The 17273-nt window shown below is 28.0% G+C and overlaps 1 protein-coding gene across 1 annotated transcript; it reads right to left on the reverse strand.

Annotated features, from left to right (window-relative positions):
- Nucleotides 1–1738: 1738 nt before the first annotated feature.
- Nucleotides 1739–10383, reverse strand: LOC107437869 (uncharacterized). Its single transcript, XM_016049997.3, has 4 exons — nt 10110–10383; nt 4401–4730; nt 3138–3620; nt 1739–1919 (listed from the first exon to the last, which is right to left on the reverse strand). The coding sequence occupies exons 1-3, from the start codon at nt 10110–10112 to the stop codon at nt 3165–3167; spliced, it is 789 nt and encodes a 262-aa protein (XP_015905483.2). The 5' UTR covers nt 10113–10383; the 3' UTR covers nt 1739–1919; nt 3138–3164.
- Nucleotides 10384–17273: the final 6890 nt, after the last annotated feature.

The following is a 17273-nucleotide window of genomic DNA, read 5'->3' on the forward strand; positions in this document are numbered from 1 at the left end:
ATCACAAAACCAAAAAATGGTCAAAATTAAATGACGAGATTCAAATTTTGCAATAAATTTGTTTTAATACATTTAAAACTACTGTCAAAAGTATAAATAACTTAAAAATATTACTTTCTATTTAGAATAACAAGTAATTTAATTCCCAAGAGTTTCCATTTATTTTTCGATTTTTGAAATAATTAACTTTACAAAAAGCAAGCATTTTTATACCTCGCATTTTAATTAATCAATAAAATATTAATATAAGGAATCTTTTGGGTGGGTAATATCTGATTTAAAGTGAGAATAATAAATACTGTCATGGTTTTAATTTGTTATCTTAAATTGCGAAAAATATAATGGCTAAAACTATCAGAATATTCTAAAATTTACCATGTTTCTGGCTCTATGTGAACACTAATGAACAGTAATTTTTAATGAAGCGCTTTGGTAATGACCTTTGAAAAATTAACTGTAAAATATTGTTTTATTAGCATCTGTTTGGCAGTTTATTTGCTAATTTTATAATGATACCTTAGAGCAGTGTTTCTCAAAGTGTGGTACGTGTACCCCCAGGGGAACCGGAACAGCTTAGCGGGGGTACGCGCTCTTTTGCGAATCATCTTGCAACAAACGAAAATTTCAAAATTTTTTTATTTAAAAGCAAAGCTAGCCATGAAAATTTACGATTATGTATTTTTCTATTGGCTTGCAGAGTTAACAGTTAAATTAGTGGTGTCAACAGAAAGTTGTGATTTTTAATATTTATGCAATTTTTTAATAGTAAAATATACATTCATTTTTTTATTAGTGGTACACAGCGTTACGAAAAATTTAGAAAGGGTAAACAAAAGTCATAAGTTTGGGTAACGCTGCTTTTCCGTTTTCACAATGTATAAAATAATTAGCCTATTGCTCTTTATTTCAAAATAATTTTTCATTTTGTGACTGAAATTCCAAATGAAAGATGAGGCATGCAAAATGTAAATGCAGGACTTCTGTATCCGGTTTCAAATAGTTGTTTGCTAAATTAATTATGCAACTAATAGGAATATTTAAACTTTTTATTATTTCTGGAACAATTCAAATGTAATTGGTAAGTCAGCTTGTTTAGATAGTATAATGCATAATCGTTGCTATGACAGTTTTCATCTCGTGAATTAAAATAATCATTTGGTAAGCCAAAATAACATTTTGAGTTCTCTAGAAAGTTAGTGCCGATTTTCGATAAGTTGTGTGTGGACTCTTTTCAATATATTATAATGATAGAAAGCAAATTGTATGTGTATGTGACTGAAACTCAGAAATCGAAAAATATATCTCTTCATTAGACTAACTAAAGACAACATTCCAAATGAATCAAAAAGAGCCATATTTAAATAGACGAATTTGAGGCATTTGGTAAGTCTGTAAAAATCGTTAAAACTTGGTTAGGATGTTGTACCCCATCACTTGACCTTTTGATCTCAGATATTTAGTTATTTCTGCCACTGTAAAGCTACTCAATGGAAAAACCATTAACTCAGTGGACGAGATCAAAACACACGTGACAAATGTTTTCGTTAAAAAGAAAACTGAGCGGTATTTTTTAAATTGCCTGTTAGATGAAGAAAGATTATAGAACAGAATTACTCTCACATAGTTTAATAAAAGCATTTCAAAATTTAAATGTCCTTTTTTTTTCATTTTTCATTTAGTATCGGCTACGACTTTTCGGACAGTTCCGCGTGTAATAGTAAAAGCAAAATGAGCTCAGTCAAAAATAAATGTAAAATTTATTTCTTAACATGAATATTGAACATTGCATAATTCACACTGAGCAGTAATTGTACTTCCTTCTCCTCCCATTCTACAACAATGTGTGTAGCTGCCACTTATGATTCTTAGTGTTCTCATCCTGAAATTGGCTTGCACAGATTTCCATGGCATTATGACATCTAGAATAAATAAGTGAGTTTTTACGCTTGCTAAATTGTAAATAAAAATAACTTATTAACAGTTACAAAAACACATTAATTATAACTTAAATGGACTTTCTTGATTACCATTTTAAAATTGAAGTGATGGCTATAATGAAAAAAAAAACTTGTTCGTGGCAGCGAACGCATTAGTCATTTTTGTGGTTTATCACGGTATTACAATAATACTTTAAATTCGAAATTACTTAAATTCAATATACTCACCGAAGTAATAACTTGAGATTTTTGAGAAAAATACACTTCTTTTTTTAAAAAAAAAATTATAAATTATACAAAATTAAACGGGGATATTATCACTTATTGATTCAAAATAAAATTTGAATTGCAGTTTTTGAAATTGCTGATCATAAATTAAGTAAGAATATTCACAAAAAAGACAAAATTTAATGGTAAAAATAATCAGACACACATTAAACCTTAAAGCAAAATTTCAGTTAAAAAACTATAAAGTATACCATTATACTGTATATTTTTTCATCAAATACTTAAACGAACAAATTACCATGTAAATAAAAAACAGGAAAGGTCTCTTAGTCACACTCACTGAACATGAGACGTTTGAAACCTGCTACTCATAACAAAGGATTTCCTTAAAATTTAAAATTATGAGACCAAACGCTTTTTTTCGACAGAAATTTTTTTAATTTTTTTTAATGACTTTTAGAGCTTAATAAAACGGCACATTTAAAAATATTATTTATTTTATTGAAATATTATTTATTTTATTGCATTTGTAAATTATTGTGTGAAAATTTATTTGTTTAATAATTACTCATCATAATTTTTAATAGTTAATTAAACTTTTAGCCATACGTAGTTTTTATAAAAATATCAGATGTTCAATGACTTGAATTGTACTTTCAAATTTAATACTTTTTGACTGAATTTTTTTAGACTATTTCAGAATTATAGTTTGATTGCTCACTTGTAAGATGTCCTTCTCTTTTAAAAAAGAGTACTCAAACTTGAATATGAGGAAATCAAACTTTTCATTTTTTTAATTACTTTTTCAACATGCAAATTTTAATTTCTTCAAAAAAAAATTAAAGCTGATGTATACTTTACCTCATAGTTAATTGAATATTAAAGTTTATATATATATATTAATGTATTATAATATAATGTAATAGTCTGAAAGAAAAGTCTAATAAAATATCTATTAAAATAAGTGTTTACTTTTATTTGGCTTTAATTGTTCATTATTTAATAATGATATCCATATCCTGGTCCCTTGAAGTAAACCTTTGAGTAACCATGACTACTTCCATACTTGGTTGCATAGCCATGCCCATAAGCTGGAGCATGGTGTACAGCTGGGGAATGATGAACAACGGGGGCATGGTGAACAACAGGGGCATGATGAACAGCGGGGGCATGATGAACAACAGGAGCATGTACGACTGGGTGTGCCACTACTTTGTGTACGACAGGGTGGCCATGCGCTACGTGACTGTTGTGACCATGAGAATCGTGTCCATGACCTGATTTGGCATAACCATGAGATCCATAGCCATGTCCTGCATGTTTGCTGTGAGCTCCATGGCTGTTATGACCGCTGTGTCCATGAGCACCAGTGTCATGGTAAGATTTTACAGCGTGATCTCCATAAGTTTTGTGGTCAGATCCATGATCAGCAGTAATGTCATGGTGTCCACTAACCTATAATGGGAATAATGCATATGAGAAACATAATAAATATCTAAGTTAACTCAGTAACGGTTTCAGCATACATTACGTTTGGTTTAATATAAACCTATACAGTGCCTGCCGCGCTTTGAGATAACAGGTACAAGGTCGACACTACTAGCTAAACTGATTACAAGATTTGCATTTTGTTATCTTAAATCTACGTTTAATATTTTAATTAAACGTGAGTTACTTTTTTTAACCAACTGCCGAATCTGTAAGTAAGAAGTCAAAATTTAACCTGCAGTCTTCTCCACAAAACAAAATGTCAAAACTTTGCCCGTTTGCTGAAATATCAGTGATTTAATTTACGGAAAAGTTTTAAAATTTTATTATGTTTGTTCGAAAGAAGATCAAATTAGATAAAAGTTTACTGCATCTACCTTCAATCTAAATATATTTCACGAATAAAAATTGTATACAGATCGGTAATCAACACAGTTCTGTCTTGGTGCCATGTTTACTGCTCAGTTCTGTTTTAATTTTGAGCAAGTCACTATGCTCAAAAATGAGTACATGGGATCTCCAAATTCGACTTTTTTTGTTTTGGAGATGCTTCGACAATTTTTTTAATTTTGAGAAACACTTATTTCAACATCAGCTATTAACGACAAATTAAGTAATATTTTCGTTACGTTACTTATTATGAGAACGTCAATCATGCAATTACGTTAATATATATACTATTAACTGTACGAAATCATGATTTTTTCAAACACAGAAAAGGCTATTACTATATTAATGATTACACACCTTATCATAATGGTATGCCTTTACGTATCCCTCTCCCTTATCATGGCTGTAAGCACCATGGTCTTTGTATTTTCCATAGTGTGATCCATGGTCTCCGTGAGCGGAATGTGATCCATGAGATCCAATGGCGTGATTTCCATGAGCAGAGTATCCATGATCTCCATGATGACCATGACTACTCAAAGCATTATGACCATGAGATCCATAATCTGAGAGATGATGTCCATGAGAACCATGTCCATGAGCTGAAGCAGCACTGATGTGATCATACAGAGGATATGGGTAAGCGTTAGCTACAACAACTGAGAGCGCCAATGAAAGAAGAGTGAGCTGAAAAAGAAACAATTGAAAATATAAGAATGAAATTAATAAAATGCTTACTTATTACTTTCACAGAGAAATTAACAATGATTTGAGTAAATATATATATTTTTGTGATAGATCTTTTGCACAAAACTAACACAGAGACTAAATTACATGGAGTTAATGTAGTAGAAAAATACCTCTTACAGTTACTCCGATGACAATTGCACTCTGAAACATTTGTTTACCACTATTCATGACTGAATTTATTAACTAGTTGTTATTTTCTTAGGTCTTTTAAGACACCATTAAATATTATAATTACAATATTATATAGGTATTATACTGGAGCTAACGTTTGAAATTATTCTTTAGATATTTCGTTTGTTAAGTTTGTGTGCAAATGGAATAGATTTTCTTCGCCAAACTCAAATTTTATTTTTGTTTTATTAGAACGGTGTATATTAAATATTTTTCTCGGTCAATTAAATAAAAAAATAGCTGCCTTAATACATGACTTAAATATTTCTAACATTTTAAAATAATTTTAACAATTAGCAAAAAATTCACAAATATTTCATAATAATATTCGTAAAAAGTTAATATCATGAAGACCGTTTTAACATTTCTAATCTCTACATTGATGGGAGTTATTGTCTAATTATTATACATTTTCAATATTTTAATAATAAAAATTCTATAAATTAAATAATATCTGCATATATATTTCTCTTACACGGAGACAAAGAAAGTTCTCATTTTCTTTTCGCGTCGGCAACAAAGTGTTGAAATATCGAGCATGTGAGCTGCCATAAGCATGAAAAAGAAAATTTACATGTTTACAAATTCCTAGTTGAAAATTCTTTTCTCGCGATTAAAACAAAAAACTGAAACAAACTGAGTTATAAGTTGGGAACATTGAAAGGTTAAAAAGGAATAATTCATGTCAGCAAAGTTTACTATATTATGTTTTAATTTTACTTATGCAGGCTCAACAATAAGAAAAGGCGTGCTCGAAGAGCAGAAGAAAGCGTTAATGACAATTACGAAAGACGTGACATTAAGAGAATACGTTTTTTTTTAAGAGACTTGCCGTTTTACGCACTGTTTTTTAAAAGTATAATTAATGTTTTGTTTCTGAAAGTTTTTTTTCATTGCAAGTCATTTATTTCAATTCAAAAATTTTTAATTTCACAACTTATAAGTGACTAAAAATTTTTATATCTGAAAGAGACAACAGCGGCCTTGAAATTTTTACTGATGGATCAAGGATGGAGGTTGCCGACTCCGCTACTGATACCACAGAATATAGAACTGGCTTCAGCATTGTTACTAAAATGCACGGTACTTTAATCGAGGCAACCTCCACCAGGATCTCAAACAATAGTAGTGTTTACATGGCAGAATTGGTGGCAATCAATAATGCTTTTCTCTGGCTTTCTAAAAAAGAATATCCAGATGCCACTATCTATACTGATTCGCTTTCCTCGTTGCAAGCCTTACAAAACCCAGTATCAAGCTCAAAATACAACGCTGATAAACATTTCGTAAAGTTTTAATATAATTTAAAATGATTAAGCACTCATAAAAAGGGCTTGAAACTAAATATTATTCACGATAAATTAACAGTAAAAATTTCATCAAATTTACTTTGCAAACTAAAATACGAAGCTCATAAAAACTTTGTATCATCTAAAGTAATGATTTATCCTGAAAAATGATATGAAACTAAATGATGATCATGATAAATTACTCACAAATACTTATATACAAATCAAGAAAAAATATTCATTAAGATATTTTAATGAATATCATCTGAAATAATCATTAGCCTATACAAAATACTTAAAATTAAAACATTCATCATGATAAATTAAGCACAAAAATTTCCATAAATATTAATCATGGTAAGTCACCCACAGAAGTTTCTTAAAAGTAAATATTAATTATGCTATATATCCATAAAAATTCCTTCATATTAAATATTAATCATGATAAATGAATTAGCCCTAAATATGATCAGAATGCTGTTTCCTTCGAAACTAAATGTATTAAAATGTATAAAACTGTAATAAGCGAGACAAAGGTTTGAAATAATGCTTTTTGACGAGACCTGTTTTCATAAGTAAGGAATCTGCAATTTGAAAGTCAACAATTCATGCGATCAGTCAAATCAAGGTCATTATCGATCATTATTGTTTTATTGTTGAGTGAAGGAACTATTATCTGAAAATTTAAACACGTTGCATTGTTAGTTATTGTTGCAGTGAAAGTTTTATTATCTTGTCAAATGTGCTAAGGAAAGGAATATCATCCCATAAAAGATACAAATTAAGTTATATACATATTTTAAAAATGTTACGTGTAATATTAAATCAATAAAAATAATAGTATTTTTGCAGATTTATGAAGATTATGAGATGAATATTTTATGATATTGTTTGAAAAATTTACTTATTCTTATTATAAGCTTATATTACAATAATTGCTTGTCCCTAAAAAGATATTAATAATAATTATTTTATTAATCCATCATTTTATAAATATATTTATCTTTAAAGTCAAAGTTTTATAAAGACTTTTTTTGACGTTTACTATAATCTGATATTTATTATATTCACAGATTAGAATGAAATTGATAGAAAAATTTATTTAAATAAATAATAGCGAAGACTAGAGTAAAATAGAGACAATGATAAGGTTAAGTTATAAGCAATAACAACGAATAATTACGTAATGAAAAAAACTAAACATGCTTTATATGACTTAATATTTTATTAAATGTTTTTCCAACTTTAAATTATAGATTAGCCTATTATTAAAGAAAGCATCAAATTTCATGCTATTATAAAGTAAGGCTTATTAAACTGTACATATAAATAAAAATTTTGTTGTTATTGTCATGTTATTATTACAAATTATATTATTATTATTAGAAACTATGCTATTACTATAAATTATATTATTAAAAGAAATTATGCTATTATTAATATAAATTATATTATTAATATAAATTATATTATTAATATAAATTATACTATGCATATGAATTTCATAAACTATAAAACTTCTCATTTTATTATATAAGAGCCATGAAATGAAGCAAAATTTTTTTCGGAAACAGAAAAATACTCTCATATGTATTTTGAAAATAAAAATTAAGAATAATAATAATATATTCTAACCTTTCTTTGAGTAAAGTATTTACAAATAAATATTTTGCCTACATTTCAGTTTTAAGAAAAAATTAGATGCATTATTTTATATTTAAATTTTGTTTATTATTTTAAATTATAAATATGTATGTTTCAAAATAATTAATTTTTTTTAAAAGGATTTTGATTTAGAAATTTTAAATTTTATTTATGTTAAGCAATAAATTATTGAGATTTATAAACCAGTCGTTTGATTCTGACAAATGATTTTTTTAAACATTTTGTTGTCCGAATGTTTCAAATTTCGTTCTTAATTATTTTTGCCAAAAGTAATGCTTTAAGATAAATTTATATAGATAACCGTTTGAAGTTTTCTTACCGAAAATTTCTTTTGTAAATCATTTAAAACAATAAGGCAATAAGAAAGCAATTAAATGTTGCATTTTTGGAATCAGTTAAACGATAAATTTATTTAAATTTATTTCAAACAATTTTGATCTGGAGTTTTATTTTTAATTGCACAAATTTTATTTATTTCAATTTAAAATAAGCGTTTTAATAATAACGTCATCTGAATTTATTGAACATAATCTTTGTAGAATGTAAATTTTAATTGCAGAAATGTAAATTTCTATGGATATTGAAAATTCCTAATTCCCAATGAAGCAAACTTTTGGAAGGAGATTAAAATTTTTAAATTATCTTAATTTAATTATCTTTATTAATTAGCTCTATTTAAGTATCTTTAATTTTTTAATTATCTCTTAACAAATATTAAAATAAGGGATCGTAAGTTAGAAAACGTAATAAGATAATTATATTTAATATTTTTATTTTATAGTACGTTTAATATTTTTACATCATTTAATAGTTTTACTTTTAGGTTTCATTAGATAATAAAACCGTTATAAGCAGAAAAAGAGAACATTTTGAGAATTCCTCCAAATGAAACTGAACAGTCAATTTTTGACATCAAAAATTTCCAATAACCTTTTCTACCTGTATCAATACATAAACAGGCTAAAAGGGATTATAGTTCAATAATTCAAATCGTAACAGATAAATGCGTTTTTAGATTTACAGTCCATTAATTTTGATTTATTATAAACTAAAACCTAGTTTTAAATTACATAAAATTAATTTTTGCTTTAATTAAACAAAAATTTATTAAAATCATCTGTAATTATTGAAAAAAAACCCGCTGAAATGTAATTATTATCGAAATTGTGTAATAAATTTAGTTTTGAATTTATGAAGTCATGAAGTGTTGTTAAAGAAAACTCAAAATCCGCTGAAAGTAAATGTAATAGAAAATATAATTGACTCTGAAAAAATAATAATTAGACACTCTGAGAAAATTTTAATTATATTTTTCTGATTATTTCTAATTTTTCACAAGTATCAATATTAGGATTATAAAAAAATAGAAAATTCTTTAAATATTTGTAACTACTATATGGTTAGTTGAGTAGGATTGAACATCTAAAATAAGGAGAAAAAAATTGAATATTGCTTAGCTTTTTCCTACTTAAACGGATAATTTGATTTTATCATGAAATAATTCCAACTTCGAAAAGCTCTAATCCCCAGTTATAACTATAGAGTCCAATAGCCTTCTTAAGATTCAGTGACAAAAATATTGTAAAACATTTGGTACATTTTATCACTTAATATTATTTTAAGATCATTTTTCCTTTTTGCATGTCTCTGCAAAGCGATTATCGATGCAATAATATAACAAAATTTGATTCGCTGGTCGGAGTTTGATTTAATTGCAAAGAAAAAGAATAAGAAAGGAAAGAAGTTAGATTAACAAAATTTTATGGGATATATCTAGTTTAATATTCAAGTTTATTGGATATCGTTTCAAGATCAAAATGTAAAGACATGTCACACATCAAAATGTAGAGACACACAGTAAAAATGTCTCACAATATGTTAAAATTAAAACTTATTATTTTTTATTGTAAAAATTAAAATTATCCAAAAAGGTTAATTAAGTTTGATTAATTGGATTATTAAAAAAAAATACTTTATTGGCATTATGAGTTAACTTTCCTCTAAGCAGCATATTTCTAGGCAAATATCGTATTTTCTACCATAAAACTCAGGCCCCAGGAGGGTAAAAAAGAGGTGAGATGTCCCGCTTTGGAATATACCAAAGATTTGGTTCGTAATATACCAAACCTTAACCAAAACCATTATCCTTTCACAGCAAGTAAATGAAACTTAAAAATCCTAACTAACTCACCATTTTGGCAATTTGAGCGACTATATCCAAAAGACGTAGAATTATCTTTGGCAAAGCTAGAGAATGATTCCTTAGCACCCGATGCTATGCAAGTGGTTACGCTTCGGGCGCTACCCAGCTTTTATAGTTATGTAAGATTGCAGAGATTCGGGGGACCGAGTTTTCAAGAAAAGAATGGCCGTTGAATCTATGTGGACAAGAAATAAAACAAATTAAAAAAAAAATAAGTATGAAAGAAAGCGCCGTTGTGTTAACAATGGATTGGCGTGGCTATGGTGAAAGTGAATACTTTTAGTTTACAAATTGTCTTTCCAATCTGATCTGCAAAGGAGGTCAGTATCCGGATGCAATGAAGGGGGGTTGGGATCCATTATGTTCCGCTGTTTAGATTTACGGAGCTGTTAATGCGGAGTCATACAATGGAAAAATGGACTGTTAAGATTACGATGGAGAGGTCAAGGAGGAAAAAATGTATTTCGTTCTTTAGATGTTTTGTTAATTTTTTGTTTTGTTGGGGGGAGTGTTACAAATTGTTTTGGGTGAAAACGTTTCAGGTGTTTGGGTATGAAGATCGTAAGTCGAGATCGAATTAATTTCTGCTACGCAGGAGATAAGGCTTAAATGATGATGTTTAAGGAATCTCATAGTTTTTAAGCACATGCCTGTGGTAGGTAGTATTGTGATGGTTTAAGTGTAATTCGATTGAATTCAATCCTTTTCATGGTACTGTCGCATTTAAATGTAAACAAACATATGTAATAAAAAATGAGCTACTTTATATTTTTTGATTCTATTATATCTGCTGCCATACAATAGCAAAAAAGAAAGAAAAACATAAACATCTTAAAAATCTTCTGGAAATTAAAGAAGACAGCATAGCATTTGAAAAATTTTCATGTTGAGAAAAGTATGGCTTAGTGTATTAAAAGACTATTCTAAACTATTTATTTATTTTTACTTATTTCACCTTCATATTTTTGTTTTATAGCAACAGATATTGGTAGTATAAAAGTAATGATTTAAAATAGCCTAAAAGTAATGATTTCTGGCCTAAAAGTAATGAGTTGGCATGATTTAAATCATGTCAACTCTTTTTCTGACATCTTTATATTTTCCTTTTACATTTATAAATTTTTCTTTTGATTAAACATTTTGCAAATCCTACAAATTTGAAATTTTCATCTTAGTTTGAGAAATAATTTAGAAATTTCTGCTGCTTTTTTTTACATCTTTGTGGCTCTTTTTCGATACTGAGAATATAGTATCTGTAAAAAGTATCCATTATTCTAAAAGTTATTTCGTTAACATTATATAAGCAATTATAGCAAACGCAAATTAGATACTGCTTACGAATCTAAACTTTGTATTTATAGTTTAATTATCCTTTGAGGCGCAAAAACATGATTTTGGCCAAAATTTTCGAAATTGAATCTATGATATTTTCAGAATTCCTGTAATCTTAGTTTTCTAAAAATACTTTACTTTTGCTTGTATTCTAATTATTTACTGAGTTTTAGCAGTTTTTGTGTAAGGTGGTAACAGTGGATAGACTGAGAGATTTAAATCATTGAATGCGTTTATCTCAAAATCAGATTTTTACACATTTCACACCACCTTAAACACTATATCTCATGTTGTTTTTGAAATAACTGTCAAGACTTCTCCATGAGTGTTTATGATTATAGCACACATGTTTTGAAATGCAGGCTAAGAGAAAATGAAGAATTTCGTATTTTATGCATGTTTTTTAACAAAGAGAAGTGCGGAAAATTTTTAAAAACGTGCCTTTTTAACTAAATTTATCCCTAACTCAGTAGTATATGTAACTGCTGTTTAAAATAATAGTTCAATACATACCTCTGATAGTCTTTTAAATAAAATTCTAAAAGGATTTTTCTGTTTTAGACGACATAATTTTTTTTACAGTGCTTAGCGTATTTACAAAAAAATTTCTTATTTTTATGTAAAAATGACCATTTATGAAATAATTGATAATAATAATATATTTTTTTGCAAGTTTTATAAGTTTTTACGCATAATAAAATAAAGAAACTATAAATAAAAATTTTATATTAATATTTAAGCAAAACGTTGTTGAAATTAGTCGGATACTTTATAATAGTGTTCGGTATGTGAGTGATTCAAATGCGCTATTTCGTGTTGAATTCGAAAGAACTAAAACAATTGTGAGCAATGAAAATATACAAACAGACCATTTTTTTAAAAAAAATATAGCATTTAATGTAATTTACATCGGAATTTTTTTATAACGTTACGTTTTACCGAATAACTTTGGTTAAGATTTTGGTTAAATTAACTACAAAATGTAGTGTTAAAATATGTGATAAAAGTTTGTAAATGGGGCAAAATGTGGTAATTTTATCAGGATTTCTTAAAGTATGGCATAAAAATCCAGGTAAATTTAATTCGCAGTTTTGTATTTTTTACTAAATGTTTGAGAGCTATAATTTTGAATAACCAGAGTTTCGGTTGAACTGTAAAATATTAAAGGAAAAATTACCAAATAAATGGTTTATAAATACCATACAGTTTGGTTTTATCAACAAAATCAATGCTTTGATGTAAAGTGTTTTTTTTATTGGAAATGTCATTACTGTACAGTACTGTAATTTTACCAGATTTTTTTTTACCGTGTGTAAAAAATTCTTAATATCAAAGTTCAAACAAATGATTTTTATTAAATTGAACGTAACAAAATAATAAAGTGAATTTATAAAGAAGCAGTGGATAAACGAGTTATTTGGTTTGCCAAAACTTTTCACTTTTTCGCTTTTGCTTTAATATGGACAGCAGTTTCTGTATTTTTAGAGAATTTTATTTATTTATTTAGTTATTTATTTATTTTGTGCGTCACTCTTGAACTGGTCAACACATACTTCTTGGCTGTTTCACAACTTTCACACATAGTAGGAAATTATTTTCTTTTGCAGAACACTTTCACTCCAAAAACCAATTCGAATTTCCATTCCCCGATTTCTCAATTAAAAAATCTAATAAATAAATAAGTTAGTAATTGAATAAGTGAACTGTTTCTTGAATTAATGGATAAGCATTGAAGCACTACATCATAAAATTAATTACTACTTTTTCAACAACTTAAAGGGATTTTGAGTTGCCTTTTTAAAAAAACAAGCTCTCTTTAGCTCTATCCATTACAGTTTAACGACATTTTTTTCTTAAAGATAAGTATGTCATGAAAAAAATAAATTTAATTTAAATTTATATTTACAAAATACGTGGAACATAAATTGTAGGTAAAAAGTCATAGAACGTGTAATTATTCACATACTTTTTCATTAATATTAAAAAAATTTTAATTTCAAGAAGGTTTTTACTTTATGTAGTATGTTTGGTTGGAGGAATGAGTGATTTTAAGAGTAAAAACATCTGTAGCCGATTTAAAACTCAAACACATTAGATATCATGTATTTCAACTATTGTGTTGCTATATTTATATACCCTTTAATCAATGTGATACAGTTTTCATTCATGTTTAATTAATTTTAATCGAAACATTATATTGAAGAGTAATCTAAAGGCTTATTTTGTAAGAAGCAATGAATAATCTCCGTTTTTCAGTTTTATATTTAACACTAAACTGGAGCACTAATCCAACAATGCCACTGCAATAAGCTTCATTTAATGAATTCTAATTTGTGAAAGAACAAAATTTGATTCGCAATATTTAGCATAGTTTTCATGTTCTTTTTCCCGAATTACCGTTGAAACAGCTATTCTCATTAAAAAAGACTATTCACGGCTGACCCCGTGCAATGCAATTCAGTTACTCACGCTAGTCGTTCAAATAATTTATATAAATGATACTATACTTCTAGCATTGATTACATTTCCCGCTATGCACATTTTTGACTGTTTTCTTCTTTTTATTTTACACATAAATTGTTTACAAAGTTTGTTATACTATTTTGTATGTTACATATGATCTATAATAATTCTTTTGAAGCAGTGGTTCGTTCTTTTGTCTGTTTTTCTAATGCTGTTTAAAAAGGTTCTATACTTTTAAAATAATAATAATAATAACGCACTTTGAAATCGATTAAAATCAAGGAAATGTTCTCCTTCAGTAATATAAAAATTCTAATAATTTTTTATGCGTGTTTGATTTATTACATAAATTTCTGAAAGAAAACTTTCTTCAAATATTAGATTTTCACGTTTCATTGTTTACTTATCATATCAACAAGCATGTTGAATAAATTGACTTCCCGCCGGAACTACGATCTGTTTATCATGATCTTAATTTTTATATTTTCTATCTATTATTTTGATCTCAATGACCCAGTGGTTGGGTAGCATTACTTTCGCTTGTTACACCTGTTCCTCTGATGTAATCAGTTAACAACATCTCTTTATACTTGAATGCATCTTTCTGGAGGCTGAGGCTAAAGCGTCGATATATTTCTTCCGCTATGTCCACTGAGTACAAAAACAACGATTCAAAATGATCGTGACGGTTCTTTGAGCTATCTTAAAGAACTTGGCACACTTTGTAGTACAAAGACTCTCATATAACTAATGATAATTCTAGGTTCTTCCTTTTGACTTAGGTTATTCTAAAGAGCTGGTAGTGCGGTGAACATTATGGTAATTAGAGCAAACGGGGAAAGTGTTAGGTGCATTGTTTTCTGTGCACGTGCGGATTGTAATGAAATTGATCAATGATGAGGAAATGTTAAGGCGTCTTAAATTTAAGTCACCATTTTTTTGTTGGTAAAGTAAGTTAGTGTAAATAAACTAGGTAGAGCGATAACACGTTCAATCTCTACTATACAAGTCTTATTTGCTGTTAAAACATGGTAACGAAGGGAATGATGATGTTTTTTACAATCTCAATATTTCGAATCTTATAACTTGAACGATCAAATCGATTGAAATTACATTACTTCCATTTTTTTGTAAAATACTAGGTTTGAAGAAAATTTGAACTCGTATTTCTAACGGAGTGGTAGAACAAACAATTTAAAAATTGTTTGAAAGAGAAAGATATCGAATCGGTTAAACACACTTTGCAAACTTTCAATCAAACTTCCATTACTTATTTCGCATTAAAATTATGATAATTTTTTCAAGCTATCATGATAATTATGTTAATGTCAATATATCGCAATAAGTGTAATTTTCTTTGGCAAGTCAAAGACCTCGTCAAACTGCACCTAATTTGCTCAAATTATTTATCAACAGAACTCATCTCTGTTATTAAAATATAACTAATAGTTTGAAAATAGTTTTGATAAAAAAATTACATGGTTATTTGAAATATAAAAGCATCAGCAACTTGTTAAAGTGTAAACATTGCTATCATACTCTTAAAACCTAATTATTTAACAAATGATAAGCATTGCTTTTGCGTATAACAGATACCTTAAATAGTTCAGATTCATTTGTAAAACAAGGTAAAAAAGAATAAATTTCAATAATTTTGAGATTTTGTCAGTTATAAATCGACATCTTCATCTTAAGTCCTACAAATGCTTTTTGTATATTTTTTTTTGGGGGGGGGGAGAGAAATTTTTGTTTTTGGCCAATTACAAATTGTTACACGTATCTCGTAACTCTCAAACTGCAATAAATATTTGGACTCAAGGGGAAAATTAAAGCCCTCCATGATCATTTTATTTTGGTTTAGCATTTTCAACGAACTACATTTTTATACCAAACAGTTTTGTTTCAGACAAAATTATTTGTTAAATTTTTTTAATGTATCTTAACATGTAACACTTATATTGTTTAATCTAACATATTTCAACGATATTTTGCATTATTCGAAAAATGAAAAAGTGAATTCCACGCGTCATGTGTCGTTCTAGTTAATTCACTTAAACACTTTTCCCATAATTCCATCATTTTTTGGGGAAAATTTTTTAGTTGCGCATTCTTATATCACAATTGTTTTCAGTAATTAAATAATTTTAATTTTTCCCTTGTTAATATACTTATATGGGTTTAGATACAATGTATTGTAAAAAACAGTTTTCAAGCTTCACGAAATTTTCTTCGTTTTTTACGAAGAATTTTACGAAGAACCCCTTGTATGAACTTTTCATTGACATGCCATTATCCACTGATCCTGTGACTGTTTACTCCGATGGAAGTGTGAGTATTCGAGGCAACAACAACAACTGGCAAAATGTATTATTTGTTGAATTTGAAGAAGTCATCCTGCTAAAGAAAATCTCTACTTGTCGAAGTGGTAAAACATATACAACAAGTAATCCTTGAATGACTCACAGTGGGAAAAAATATTCGCCCTCCGCGAATTTATGTTAGACAATCTCCGTCATTTAAAATACAGACAAATTGACTTTAAAAAATTGTTTGAAAACTTCCTGAAGCAACCAGCCCCAGTTACTGTACCTGAAGACGATGCTTCCATCACCAATACGTTAAACGTCCTTCTACAGACTGAAGTTCACAAGTTACTAGCTTGTCAAAATGATTTGGTGAATAATTTAGAAGCTACCCCTGATAAACTTATGAATAATACACGAGAACATTTCGCTGACGCAGCAAGAAACCTAATAAAATTTTTATGATACAATTAAAGACAAAACGCACCATCCCATTTTACAAGAAAATTTGCTAAAATTTGTAACATTTGATTTCTTAAAATCCATTGATCTTTTAACAATACTTCAGAGTGCTAGAAATGATTTTTGCATCAGTTAGGAGTGAAAATATTTGTTTCTATCATATATTTGTGTTTTTGTTTACTTATCGTTCCCTCTAACCTATAAATAGGAAAATTTTCATAATATTTTTCATCAGTACTTTGGACTTTATCCCGTTTGCACGTCATGGAATCGTTTTATAAAGATCCCAAACAACCAGCTAGTTTCGGTGGTGTCGATGCATTACAACGGACTCTCGAAGGAAAAGAGAATACGAATACTATCAGACAGTGGCTTTCTTTCAAATAGCCTATACGTTACATAAACCTATTCGTCACAAATTTTAACGGAATCGTGTTTGAATGAGTGATATAAACAGACAATTTCAAGCACGACATGCAGTCTCTTTCGAAATTCAATAAAGGGTATAAATACTTACTTACATGTATTGATGTCTTTGCAAAATACGCATGGGCTATTCCTATCAAAGATAAAACCGGAAAAACTGTAAAAA

The sequence above is a fragment of the Parasteatoda tepidariorum genome, chromosome 4, assembly GCF_043381705.1.
Source record: "Parasteatoda tepidariorum isolate YZ-2023 chromosome 4, CAS_Ptep_4.0, whole genome shotgun sequence".
Lineage (NCBI taxonomy): Eukaryota > Metazoa > Arthropoda > Arachnida > Araneae > Theridiidae > Parasteatoda > Parasteatoda tepidariorum.